This window comes from Molossus molossus, unplaced genomic scaffold, assembly GCF_014108415.1.
Source record: "Molossus molossus isolate mMolMol1 unplaced genomic scaffold, mMolMol1.p scaffold_m16_p_18, whole genome shotgun sequence".
NCBI lineage: Eukaryota > Metazoa > Chordata > Mammalia > Chiroptera > Molossidae > Molossus > Molossus molossus.
The window spans coordinates 37,162,582-37,175,210 of record NW_023425353.1 but is presented as its reverse complement, the minus strand read 5'-3'; the positions used below and the strand labels follow the sequence as shown (position 1 = coordinate 37,175,210).

Genomic DNA, 12,629 nt, shown 5'->3' with positions numbered 1-12,629 from the left:
TTTATTGTTGATTCCCTGTAATGTATTCTTTGTTGTTATTTTAGACATTTCTGACTGTTTTTTCATGATTTATATTTTCATTTTTATGTTTCCTAACTCTTTGTTGAAGTTCTCATTAAGTTCATTTATTCTCCCGTTAAGTTCATTGAGCATCCTTATAAGTGTTTTGAACTCTGCATCTGGTAGATTGCTTGTCTTCATTTTATTTGGTTCTTTTTCCAGAGTTTTGTTCTGCTTTTTCATTTGGGACATGCTTCTTTGTCGCCTCGTTATGGCTACCTCCCTGTGTTTGTTTCTATGTATTAGGTAGAGCTGCTACATCTCCCAGGCTTTGTAGAGTGGCCTTATGTGGTAGGTGTCCTGTAGGGCCCAGTGGCACAGCCTCCCCTGTTACTTGAGCTGAGCACTCCAGGTGTGCATCCCCCTACCCCCATATAAGCTGTGTGCACCCTCCTGTTGTTGTCTTGATTGACATTGCATGTTAGTGGGAGGCATTTACCCTCACGTTCATCAGCTGTGAGGACTGTGGAACAGCTGCTGTGCAGGGGCCAACCCTATGGAGCAGGACTCACTTCACAGGTCTCTGGTGCCGATGAGTCGCTCCTCCAGTGTGTTGCTCGTTCAGGTGATTGGGTGGTGCTGTGGCATGGTCGGAAGCTGTGTGCACTGGCTCTAGGGCCTCCTGGGAGGTGCAGGCCAAGATCAGCCACCACCTGTGCCCTGCCCGGCACCACCTGACGTGAGCTCCAAAGCAACCTGCAGATGGCTACTTCTTGTGTTGGATTCGGAGGCGCCCCAGAGAGGTCAAGCTGTGAACCAAGGCCCACTGTTGCTGTTGCTGGGCTTGGGGCAAGATGTACATGGCATGATGCTTGTTTGAGGTTTGTGGATATTTTTGTTTTGTCAGTCCTCACCCAAAGATTTTTTTCCCCATTGATTTTTAGTGAGAGTGGAAAGGAGGGGAGGGAGGGGGAATGAGAGAGAGAGAGAGAGAGAGAGAGAGAGAGAGAGAGAGAGAGACATCGACATTGATGTGAGAGAGACACATTGATTGATTGCCTCCTGGACATACCTCGATCAACCGCTAGGAATTGAACTTGCAACCTAGGTACATGCCCTTGAACGAGAATCAAACCCACAGCCTTTTGGTGAGCAGGCCAGCACCCTAACTGCTGAGCTATACTGGCCAGGTCTTGGGTTTGTGGATCTTTCAGAGATTTTGGGAAAGTCCCCAGCATGAGCCAAGACAGGCTATTTTTATGGAAAAGCCACTGGAAACAGCTTTGGTAGGCCCGCAAGCTGTCATTCAGTCATACCTTTATTGAGTGCCTAGTGGAGGTCAGGTATGGTTCCAGGCTCAGAGGAGACCCCCACTGTGCAAAAGTAAGCAGTCTTCCGGAAATCTCAGGGCAGGTCTTTTCTGATTGGTCTGCACCCCCTCTACTCCTTGGAGAGGGATCACCAAGTGTCAGTGAAGGAGTGAAGTTGGGCCAAAGCTACCTGGCTCAATTGAAACGGCATTTGTTCATAGAAGACATTTTCTTAAATATATTTCATATTATAACATCCTTTATTTATGAGCTTAACTAATTTAGACGCCTTCAGAAGCCAGGGTAAGAAGCACCTTTCTTCTGAACTTCCCAGAAACCGCTGTGACTTTGAGAAGAGTAGGGGGAGGCTTCGTGCCTTACGCCCCTACCTGTTCAGGTGCCTGGGTGCTGCTCTTGGACGTGCTGCCTGTCACCCATCAGTTCTTTGGGAGAAACAGGATGGGGCCTGCGACCTGTATATAGACCACAGTTGTGGGAAGAGCTGGGGTGCTGTTGGCCTTGGGGAGCCTTTGTGGAAAAGCACAGGTTGATGGGGAAGTCAGCTCCTCCACGGCCATCTGGACTTTCTGTTGTGTGTTCTCACAGGCTGGCGCGCGAGCCACCTCGACGGGGCCGCCAGAGCCACGGCTTCCACGGCCACTTCGCGCAGAGCCTCCTGGTACCTCCCTGTCGGACCCGCCCCGGCCCAGGTGTGCTGCTGTGGTGACACCTGCGAACTGCTGAGGAGGTCCCGGAAGTGGCTCTGAGGCTCCTGTGCGCAGTCAGTCTCCGGGGCTGAGACAAGGTCCCTTGATCATATTTGATCCTTTGGTGACTGAATTTTCCCTTTCCAGCCAAGCCTTACTATTCTTCATAACACTTGGTCTGAAAGAACTAAGGCAGGGGGAGTAAAATGGCATGGGTTAAGATTGTATCCCTTTGGATAATGATACCTTTTAAACAACTTTATTGTGGTTCACAAATGTCAAGGTGCTTCTACATGGCCTCAGTGTTTGTCACAACAAACCCTTACTAAGTAAGGGTCCTAAGGTTTAAAAGTTGGTTCCACGATGTTCCGAGGTCCAGAGAGGTCAAGGCTCAAAGGCAAAGTGTTTCAGCTCACGTGACACACATGGAACCAGGAGCCGCAGCCTCAAAGGTCTGTTCCCACCCACCCAGGTGGTTAAATAGTGACTGAAGACCCTCTGGACCTCGGTACATTCATGTGACATGTAAGCTTTCCAATAACATCGTTTTATAGTTTTTTGAAATACTTTCAATTTGAAGATTTGACTATTTACTATTTCAAAGGCTTCCACACTAAAAAGGTAACAGAAAACAGATAACATTAATTTAATATATTTTATTCAATTCACTACATACACATTTTATTTTAAAAGTATTAATAAAGTATTAATAAAAATAGTTACTCTTTTTTCAAAAAAAGAGTCTTCAAAATTTGGTGTGTATTTTACACTTAGTCTATTTCTTAATTCAGATGCTAAATTTTCATTGGAAATACTTGCTCTGTATTTAGATTTCATGAAATGTACATTTGAAAAAGCCAGTTCACATAGCCAAGTTATTCCAAGCATAAAACGTTTTCCAGTAGCTAAGTTGAAAACCGATTCAGATGAAACTTTAAGAGAATAAAACAGTCGCTGCCTCAGCTGCACTAACCACACCCAGGTGCCCCAGTCCCCTGAGGCCACCAGGAGGGCTGCTCCTAACAGGATCGAATCCAGAGTAGACGATCTTTAACCTCATCTCAAAATTAAGTAACTTTCTTGTACTTTAAACTATCTATCAGGTCAACATAAATAATTAAATTGTTCCTAATTATACTTTCTCAGTATGTGACATATTTTCTAGTAAATTTTAACTGCATTCAGATTTTACATATAAATGCTTCCTATCGAATTATGAAGCTTATAAATGATATGAATTCTAAAGTGACCCATCAGTCATGCACTTTCTCCAAAGCAAACATGACCACACAGTGTAAACCAACCCCTATAGTTTTACAAGGCAATGAGGAAATATTCTGTGACTATTTCTTTAAGTGGAACAATTCATGAGAACCAAAAAGTAAAAATATTATTATGCCTGTACTTTAGCTCTCCAGTTCACTTCATTAGCTCTTTACTAGTTGAGTGTTTAAAAAGTAAATACCTAACAGGTTTTAGACTAAATAACAACAGCTGTAGAATTGCTATTGAATTTCTTAATTAACTTAATTAAAACTATGTGACCCTTAAAATGATAAAAACCCACTGATCAAAATACATCCTCACATCTTTACCAAAAGTGAGTAGTTAATCCTGAGCTCAAACTGTTACAAAAACAGAATGAGGTCCAAGTTCTGGAGCCCATGCGATCTGTTGGAAGGTGAGAGGGTGTCGCCCCCTTAGACCTTGGCCCTCAAGCTTCGGGCTTGGTCCATAAGCTCCAATTTTGCGACTGCCGAGAGGTGGACTTCGTCAGGTCCATCTGCTATGCGCAGAGTCCGCGTGAGGGCGTACCTGGGAAAACAAAGGCAGGGATGCAGAGTTATCAGAGAGGAACATGATACCTTAACACTAGCCACTCTGACTCTAGTCCGAACTGTCACTTTTTGAGATGTGGCCAAGGCGGTGATAAGAAAAGGGCACAGGGAAGCCAGGTAGAGAAGCCCCGGGACCTCTGAAATGCCATGGTCAAGTTCTCACCGGGGGAGGGCACAGTGCAGTGGGCTTCATCTCGGTCTTGGTTTGCGGTAGGTTCCTACGTGTAAATATATACTTATATACTAAAAACATATAGTACTGTATATTTAGTTCTTTCTTTTTTAAAAAACTTTTTTATTGAGTTTTTAGGGAGAGAGAGAAATATCAATTTGCTGCCTCCTGCATGCTCCCCACTGGGGATCGAGTCCACAACCTGGGCATGTGCCCTGACCAGGAATCGAACCAGGACCTCTCAGTCCACAGGATGACACTCAATCCACTGAACCACATTGGCTGGACTATTTAGTTCTTTCTTAAGGTTAAAACTTGATGGGAAGCCTGGCCGGTGTGGCTCAGTAGTTGAGCCTCGACCCACGCACCAAGAGATCAACGGTTCGATTCTCAGTCAGGGCACATGCCCAGGTTGTGGGCCCGACCCCCAGTGGGGGGCATGCAGGAGGCATGTTTCTCTCGTTGATGTTTCTATCTCTCTCTCCAAAATCAACAAAGAAAAAAGAGAAAAAAACTTGATGAGGGAATGGATGGGCCCCTCTCCAGTGTGAGAGAAGGTGGCAGGGGAGGAAAGTGTCCCTTCCTTTCTGACTCCAAGAAGACAGTCTGGGCACGAGATGGTCACTGCTGCAAATTCAGTCCAGGCCTCCCTGGGGAGGTGGTGAACTGTCCGAAGTACACAGCCTGGCTCTGGGCTCCTCTGGCTGTCTTTGCCCCTCCTCTTCTTCTTGGTTCGGGGTGAACCCCAGTGTGAACGTTAACATAATTGAGTGAAATGGTCACTGTAATCATAAGGGCAACTACTGTTTGGTCCTGAGCCTTATGTTAAAGTACCGGTGATAGAGCTGAAGCTTGAACACGTGGGGTTTGGGCACTGACCTTCTGTGTGGCCAAAAGTCTGTCTATAACTAGTACTTTAATTAGCCTTCAATTATACTTTAAGTTAGTATCTTCATTTTATTTTTAAACAATTAGTGTCAAGGCATCTGTAGATTTTTAACTACACACCTATCAATCAAATGCAGATGTTTATTAAATAGCATCTACTCACATGTTAGCCAGAGGGTAATCCTGGGAAACACCTGCGCCTCCACACACTTGGATGGCCCGGTCAATAACTTTGCAGGCTGCCCGAGGGGCAGCCACTTTAATCATTGCAATCTGTAAAAGCAAGACACAAAAAGAATGTTCTTTTCTTTGACAATACACCATGTGGCAGAATTTGATATAATCTGTATTTTCTTTGTGAAATGAAACAAGGGAACTTTTCCACAATGAATTTATCACTAAAACAGGATCTTTGATGAAAGCTAACAGAGAGATCTGCTGGAATACAGCTAATGGCCATATTTCAGTCAATGCAGACCTTCTGGAAAGAGATATCTCTTCCAAATCACACTTTATTAATTTATTTATAACTTGCCTTGTTTCCGAAAGAATTTCAGGCAGCTGATAAATAACATTCCTCACCTTAGGGATCATTTAAAAAGTTCAAGTGTCTTTACTAATCTTTCTCTTAGCAACTTTACTGGCTTTTAGAATTAAGTGATCACATTCTTATTCTATATAAGCCAGAAACATAAGCAGGCAGGGTCAAGACGTTTTACGAAACATTTACTTTGTGGCAACACAGGGCTGTACATTTTATATCATCATGGTCACTCTTCACTAGAACCCCAGGCCATAGGCAGAAAGGTTAGCTGCTGTGCCCAAGGTCATAAAGCTAGCAGAAAGTGACAGAGTACAATTCCAAGTACGGATACAGTCTTAGGATTTCCCTACTGCCTGTTGCTGCATGTAGAGAATGCTGAAGAGCCCTGGCCAGTTTGGCTCAGTGGTTAGAGCGTCAGCCCGCGGACCAATGGCTTGCGGGTTCGATTCTGGTCAAGGGCATGTGCCTTGGTTGTGGTTCGGTCCTCGGTCCTGGTCGGGAGGCAACCAGTCAATGTGTCCCTCTCACATCGATGTCCCTCTACCTTTCTCCCTCTTTCTCTCTCTCTCCCACCTGCAAATAAATAGGAAAATATCCTCAGGTGAGGATTAAGGGAAAACAAAAAAAGAATGCTGATGATATTTTGCATCCTGAAAATCATTCCCTAAAGCAGCTTAGTGAAAGGAAAACTAGCAAGTGCCATACATACATTTATAATCTTTAAACCAGAATCACACGGAAGCTTCCATATTCCGAATGCCATCAAGGTGCCGTCCAACTGGAAATGCCCAGTGGAAGGGAGACTCACCTCCTTCTTCGCACCAGCGCTGCCCAGAGTGTCGATGTTGTGGGCGGCTTTCAGGGTCAGCAAGCGGATCTCTTCGATGGCAATGCGGCTTTCGGCAATCCAGTGAGCCACAACCTCCTGCAGGGAAGCAAAGGACAGGAAAAAGGAGGAGATAAACTGGTGTCTTATGTCACATGTAACACACCCTTGTAGTTTGGTGAAAACACTAGTCTAGTCCAAGGGTTGTTCCCAAGGGTTAAGTGGAAGAGTTTATTCATTTGAAACAACTTCTTCAATAGTTGTAGAGCCATACAGATGATCTATTTCACCTTTTCTGAGTTTGGTAGTTTGTAGCTTTTGAGGAATTAGTCTATTTCATCTAAGTTGTTATATTTATGTGCTTTGGACACATGCCTGCATGTGATATGGAGTGAAGGAGATTCCACTTCAGCCTCAAAAAGAATAAAATACATAGGAATAAATATAACCAAGGAGGGAAATGACCTGTATTCAGAAAACTGTAAGACATTTAAAAAAGAAATTGAAGATACAAATAAATAGAAGTATACACTGTGTTCATGGATAGAAAAAATCAACATGGTTCAAATATCCATACTACTTAAAGCAATCTACAGATTCAATGCAGTCCCTATCAAAGTATCAGAAGCATTTTTCACAGAACTAGAACAAATAATCCTAAACTTTATATAAACTACGAAAGACCCTGACTAGCCAAAGAATCTTGAAAAAGAAGAACAAAATTGGAGGCATCATGCTACCTGATACCAAACTATACTATAAGGCTATAGTAATCAAAACAGCATGGTACTAGCATAGAAATAGACAATGGAACAGAATAGAGCACCCAGAAATAAACCCACGACTTTATGGTCCATTAATATTTGACAAAACAGGCAAGAACATACACTGGGCTAAGGATAATCTAGTCAATAAACGGTGTTGGGAAAACTGGATGGACAGATACAAAAAAGAAATAAAATTAGAACACTTTCTTAAACTATATATATAAAAAAACTCAAATGGATTAAAGACTTAAATGCAAGACCTGGAACCATAAAACCCCTAGAAAAAAACATAGGCAGTCAACTCTTTGATTTGGTGTTTGCAATATTTTTTTGGCTATATCCCCTGGGGCAAGGACAAAAAGGCAACCTACTGAATAGAAGATAGTTGCAAATGATATAGCTGAGAAGGGGTTAATATGCAAAATATACAAAGAATTCATACAGCTCAACATAAAACAAACAAGCAATCCAATTATAAAATGGGCAGAGGACCTGAATACACATTTCTCCAAAGAGGACATGCAGATGGCCAATAGACATATGAAAAGATGCCCAACACCACTAATCATCAAGGAAACACAAATCAAAAGCAAATGAGGTATCACTTCATACCTGTCAGAATGTCTGTCATCAATAAATCAACAAACGACATGTGTTGGGGAGGATGTGGAGAAAAGGGACCCTTTGTGCACTGTTGGTCGAATTGCAAATTGGTTCAGGCACTATGGAAAACAATATGGAGGTTTCTAAATAAAAAATTAAAAATAAAATTGCCATATGATCCAGCAATCCCACTTCTGGGTATGTAGCTGAAGAAATCCAAAACACTAATTCAAAATGATGTATGCACACCAATGTTCATTTTAAAAATTTTTATTATTTACAATAGCCAAGATATGAAAGCAATCAAAGTGTCTATCAGTAGATGAATGGATAAAGAAAGATGTGGTATATAAATGCAATGAAATATTACTCAGCCATAAAAAAGAATGAAATCTTGCTATTTGTGACAACATGGATGGACCTAGAGGGTATTGTGCTAAGTGAAATAAGTCAAACAGAGAAAGACAAATACCATATGATTTTACTTATATGTGGAATCTAAAAAACAAAATAAACAAGCAGACAGAAACAGACTTATAGATACAGAGAATATTTTGATGGGAGGGGGGCTGGGGAGGATGGGCGAAAAAGGTGAAGAGATTAAGAAGTATAAATTGGCAGTTACAAAAGAGTCATGCGGATATGAAGTATAGCATAGGGAATACAGTCAATAATATAATAATTATGTATGGTGCCAGAAGGGTTCAAGATTTATCAGGATAATCACTTAGTATGTTATATAAAGTTGAAGCACTGGGTTGTACACCAGAAACTAATATAATATTGTATGTCACCTATAATTGAAAAATAAATTATTTAAAGTAAATAAAAAATATTAAAATCAAGTTCATCTTTTTCTTTATACTTTAAAAAAATGTAGCAACTAGAAAATTTTAAATTGCATTTGTGAGTCACAGTTGGGTGGCTCTGCCCTAGAGGTTGAAACAAGGCTCTGAATTAACACTTCAAACAAGCCACCAGTGGTTGGTGAGTATCCTGATGGCTGTCGGAGTGGGTAATCCTAACTTCATGAGCAGACACCAAATGCACTGCTACTTAGCTTCAGAATAAAGGAAAGCGTTTTTAGTTGGATTTCTATGGGCCCAGATTTGCTGAAAAGTATGAACTGGGTAGAAACTGAGTGCTCGAAGGAATCGCCAGATTATTTATTAAGACAGAATTTTGATGTAGAACAGTCAGCTTCAGTGCCTGGAATATTTATAAGGCAGCTGGAAGGAGTCTCCAAATTCAGGGAAAGGAATGTTGCTTTCACAAATTGGAAAAAAAAACGTGGCCCAGCTTTTTGTTTATAATATGCTTACGCACTTCTTTTACTTCTGCCAGATCATTTTCTTCGTGCCAAATACAAGATGTTTCCCGTGAAGGGAGTCATACTTTTGAAAAGTCCAGGCTTGTTCTACTTGATACATTAATTTTAAAAAGGAGGGGGGAAATTTCCCTTTACTACAGTATTGAAACATCTCTCATGAAAGCAGCAATTGAGCAGAGTGCTTTTGTGTCTTCAAGACGCCTGTCCGTGGACCTGTGTCCTCCCTTCACCCTGCTCCAGCGGCTGGCTGCAATTTTGAAAAGAGAAAAGCGTAAGAAGTGATAGTTGATGCCTGGAGTGACTCTTGCTCCTACTCCAGCAGCAGTGTGGAGTTGTACCCATGGCCCCCAAATTCAAACTCACACCTTCTTACCTCCTCCCACAGTGCCCATCCAACAGCTGAACCCTTGCCCTCGCTGTGGACTGAAGGGTCCCCACGAATATTCCTAGGCATGTGCCACAAAGCAGGCTGGATTTTTCCATAAGAACAATGTTATGATTAAACATAGATACACTGAAAATATTTCACAAAAAGCAAACATAGCCTATAGAAATTTAAAGTAAAAAATATATTGCAAAATTGCATATGGTCACAAATGTACTTTACAAGGGGACCAGTGTACTAAACTACACATGTCCAACAAACACAAGTTCCATTTTATCACCACGAGTTTGACCTAACACTATCATGTCAGCAATTGTTAAGTATTTAATATTCAACAATAATTTTCTTGTCTTAAAAGTTAGAAGGGCTTTTGCAGGATGATTTGGATATCCCACTTCTCTTAAGTTTTCCAAGGAAGTCTGAAATGATACCTTCCTCTCTCTTGATAAATGTTCTCTCATTTTGATTATATTATTTATTGTGCTTTGTAAACAGACTCAGTAGTACGTAATTTATAGATGAGAATTAAAAAAAATCATGACCACGCCACCAAATGCTGGTTCCATTCCTACCTGCATTTCTGCAGTGACAGGGAACTCCCTCCCTCCCGAAGCAGTCCATTCCTTTTCAGATCTCTCTCCTTTCCCTGAGTTTTAGGCTATTCTCCTCTATCTTTACCCTTATCTATCCCAATTCTTCCACAAAGACGATCGACAAAGCATTCCCTCTTCCCCACGCCAGCCCTCACGGGTCCGCAGAGTGGGGTAATGTACCAGGTTCTCTAGAGAACAAGAGTCCCGAAAGTTGAAGGAACTGTGCACTCTGCGTGCCGAGTGTTGGAGCACTTCAGGAGTTATTCCATCTTTCACAAAGAGAAACGACTCCCATCAGACTACATTTAAACGTAGATGTACATGCACTGTGGGGGAAAGTTTCTTGTTTATGCAGAGGAAATCTCTGATCGAGAAATGCTGCTTTGGTTCAAGGTTAGTGTAGTGCGAGGGCTACAACAAAGTGAAGTAAGTTTAAGCCGTTCTCCTTACATGTGAGTACAGTTTCTTCTTAAAGGCCACCCTCTGTGCTGCCCGTTCACACATGATCTGCAAAGCGCGTTCTGCCAAACCTACTGTTCTCATACAGTGGTGGATTCTGCCAGGTCCAAGGCGGCCTTGGGCAATTTCAAATCCCCTTCCTTCACCTGTGAGAAGGAAAAACAAACATGAAGGTGGCCACAGCCCATTTATGTGTTATTGACACAAATCCTGAGAAAACCATGAGCTGCCCTCACTATACACGGCATTCTAGTAGGAAAAACAGTCAGTTGTATAATCAGGCTCATTATACATTTATGGCACTTTAGATTTCTTAAAAAATGTATCTTTATTGTCGAAAGTATTATAGATGCCCCCCCTTTTTTCCCCTCATTGACGCCCCCTCCCCTGCTCTCTCCCCACCCACCTTCACCACCATCATTAAACACTGTGACCACATTTAAGAACTATGTCTTGAGTGCCTACTATGCATAAGCTATCTATTAGTGCCACAAAGGTCACAAAGGGAGAGCAGACACAGTGCCTGCACTGAGAGTTTAGAATCAAGAGGAGACAGGATGGTAGGGGTAAGGGATGTGCAGAAGGACAAAGAAGGCAAAGGAGGAGGAGGCTATAACCGTAAGGCCTGGCAGGCATCGGGCGTGTTGAGTAGAGGGATGAGGAACAAACAGCCTTCCTGAAAGAGATGCCATTTGAGATTTTCTGGAAGTAAAACTCCAATAAGCGAGAGGGTGGAGTCATTCCAGGCACACGGTGTTCAAAGTTCTCATGCTTCTAGCATGTCTGTAAGACCCGAGTTCAGAGTACTGAGGTTTTCTTAAAACCAGTAGAGGCCTGAAGGTACTGTTTTAGAAAAAAGTGTGTTGCTCTGAAATGTATAGTTTTTTTTTAAACAATATTTTCAATTGATGTGATAAAAACCACAATCAAACGCTGTAATAAAACATTATTCCATGTAAGAAAATCCACAAGATAAAAAAAAAATGTTCTCTTGTAAATGGGAAAGTATCTGAATTAAGGCAGACTTCAAATTTTTTCCATATTTAGACCTTAATATTTTAATACACAGTGTTTTAGAATCATTTTTGCAAACTTATCTCACCTAGTATTAAATTGGTGGCAGGAACTCGCACTTGATTAAAATGGATCTCAAAATGTCCTCCATGTAAATGATCTATCAAATAGAAAATAAAATTTTAAAGAGCAAAATGAGTTAACCAAAATATAGTCCCATATAATTAATCTGCTGAACTATAATTACTCAAAGAAAGTAGGCTTTAAAAGCCTTTATGTCCGACTTTCCTGGGTAGATCTGAGCCTGACCCCCAGCATCCCGGAGCTGAGAACTCATCAGATGTTCCAGTCAGAAGAGCTCTTAGGAAGCATTTGCTGCAGAGGTTTTGAACTCATTCTCTGAAGCTGTCGAGCTATTAAAAGGGAAAACGGCTCCACAGCTCCAATCAGACTGTTTTATTATGGCTTCTTCTTTGACATTTTTTCTATATGGGCTTGCAAAGAAAATTTTACTTGGGAAAAAAAAGGTCCCAATAGTTCAAAAGTTGGAAGTGAGGTAATGCAATTCAAGTTTCTTATTCTGTCATTGTAGAAACCAATGCCTGAAGATGCTCAGAGAGAGCAGGCTCAGCATTGGAGCTGAGGCACCGACCGGGCCTTCAGGAGTGTCTGTTCCCAGTCTAGGCTTGTTCTCCATGTGTCCCCTCTTGAAAATGCTGGCATCTCACCGAAGCTGGGAACACATTCACATTTATCTTACAGCACCCCTACCCCATGCCAAGTTCAGGAGATAATCTCATGCTAACTCCACACCCTTTTCCTGTCACAATAGACATTAGTAATCAATTTTCTCCACAGTTTCTTTTGGCCTTGGGTACAGGGAGTTGGAGAAGTGTTGGTGAATTTCTCATACTGAAAATTCTAACCCATGCTCTGCAGTAGAGGATATTTGCAGCCCATTGATATTATGAACCCATTTTGGTAGTCTTTCAGGCTGTTTAGGCTGCAGCACTACTTCCCATGCACAGTTTGCTTCAGTGAGCTGTTCATCCCCATTTGCCAATGCTTAATCTGTGGGCACATTCTACAACTGCATCCTACAGAGGGTGATCAGGCCAAATATCTGTAAAACTGCAAGTCATGTCTGTTACTTGACCATTTTCATTACCCATATTCACCAGTAAAGAGAAAGC

General features: G+C 41.9%; 1 protein-coding gene across 3 annotated transcripts in view; it reads right to left on the bottom strand.

Annotated features, from left to right (window-relative positions):
- Positions 1-2,771: 2,771 nt before the first annotated feature.
- The window catches only part of ACAD11 (acyl-CoA dehydrogenase family member 11), a 61,598-nt gene continuing 51,740 nt past the window's right edge, over positions 2,772-12,629 (bottom strand). Inside the window, exons 16-21 of one of the 3 annotated variants that reach the window (XM_036267139.1) lie at positions 11,525-11,596; positions 10,414-10,568; positions 9,359-9,454; positions 6,268-6,384; positions 5,079-5,188; positions 2,772-3,832 (exon numbers count right to left, since the gene is read on the bottom strand). In XM_036267139.1, the coding sequence (XP_036123032.1) occupies positions 3,718-3,832; positions 5,079-5,188; positions 6,268-6,384; positions 9,359-9,454; positions 10,414-10,568; positions 11,525-11,596 (665 nt within the window). In that variant the 3' untranslated portion in view covers positions 2,772-3,717. Of the gene's footprint in view, positions 3,833-5,078; positions 5,189-6,267; positions 6,385-9,196; positions 9,233-9,358; positions 9,455-10,413; positions 10,569-11,524; positions 11,597-12,629 lie in introns of those variants that run through there. The other 2 variants (XM_036267140.1, XM_036267141.1) reach the window with 2 other exon arrangements.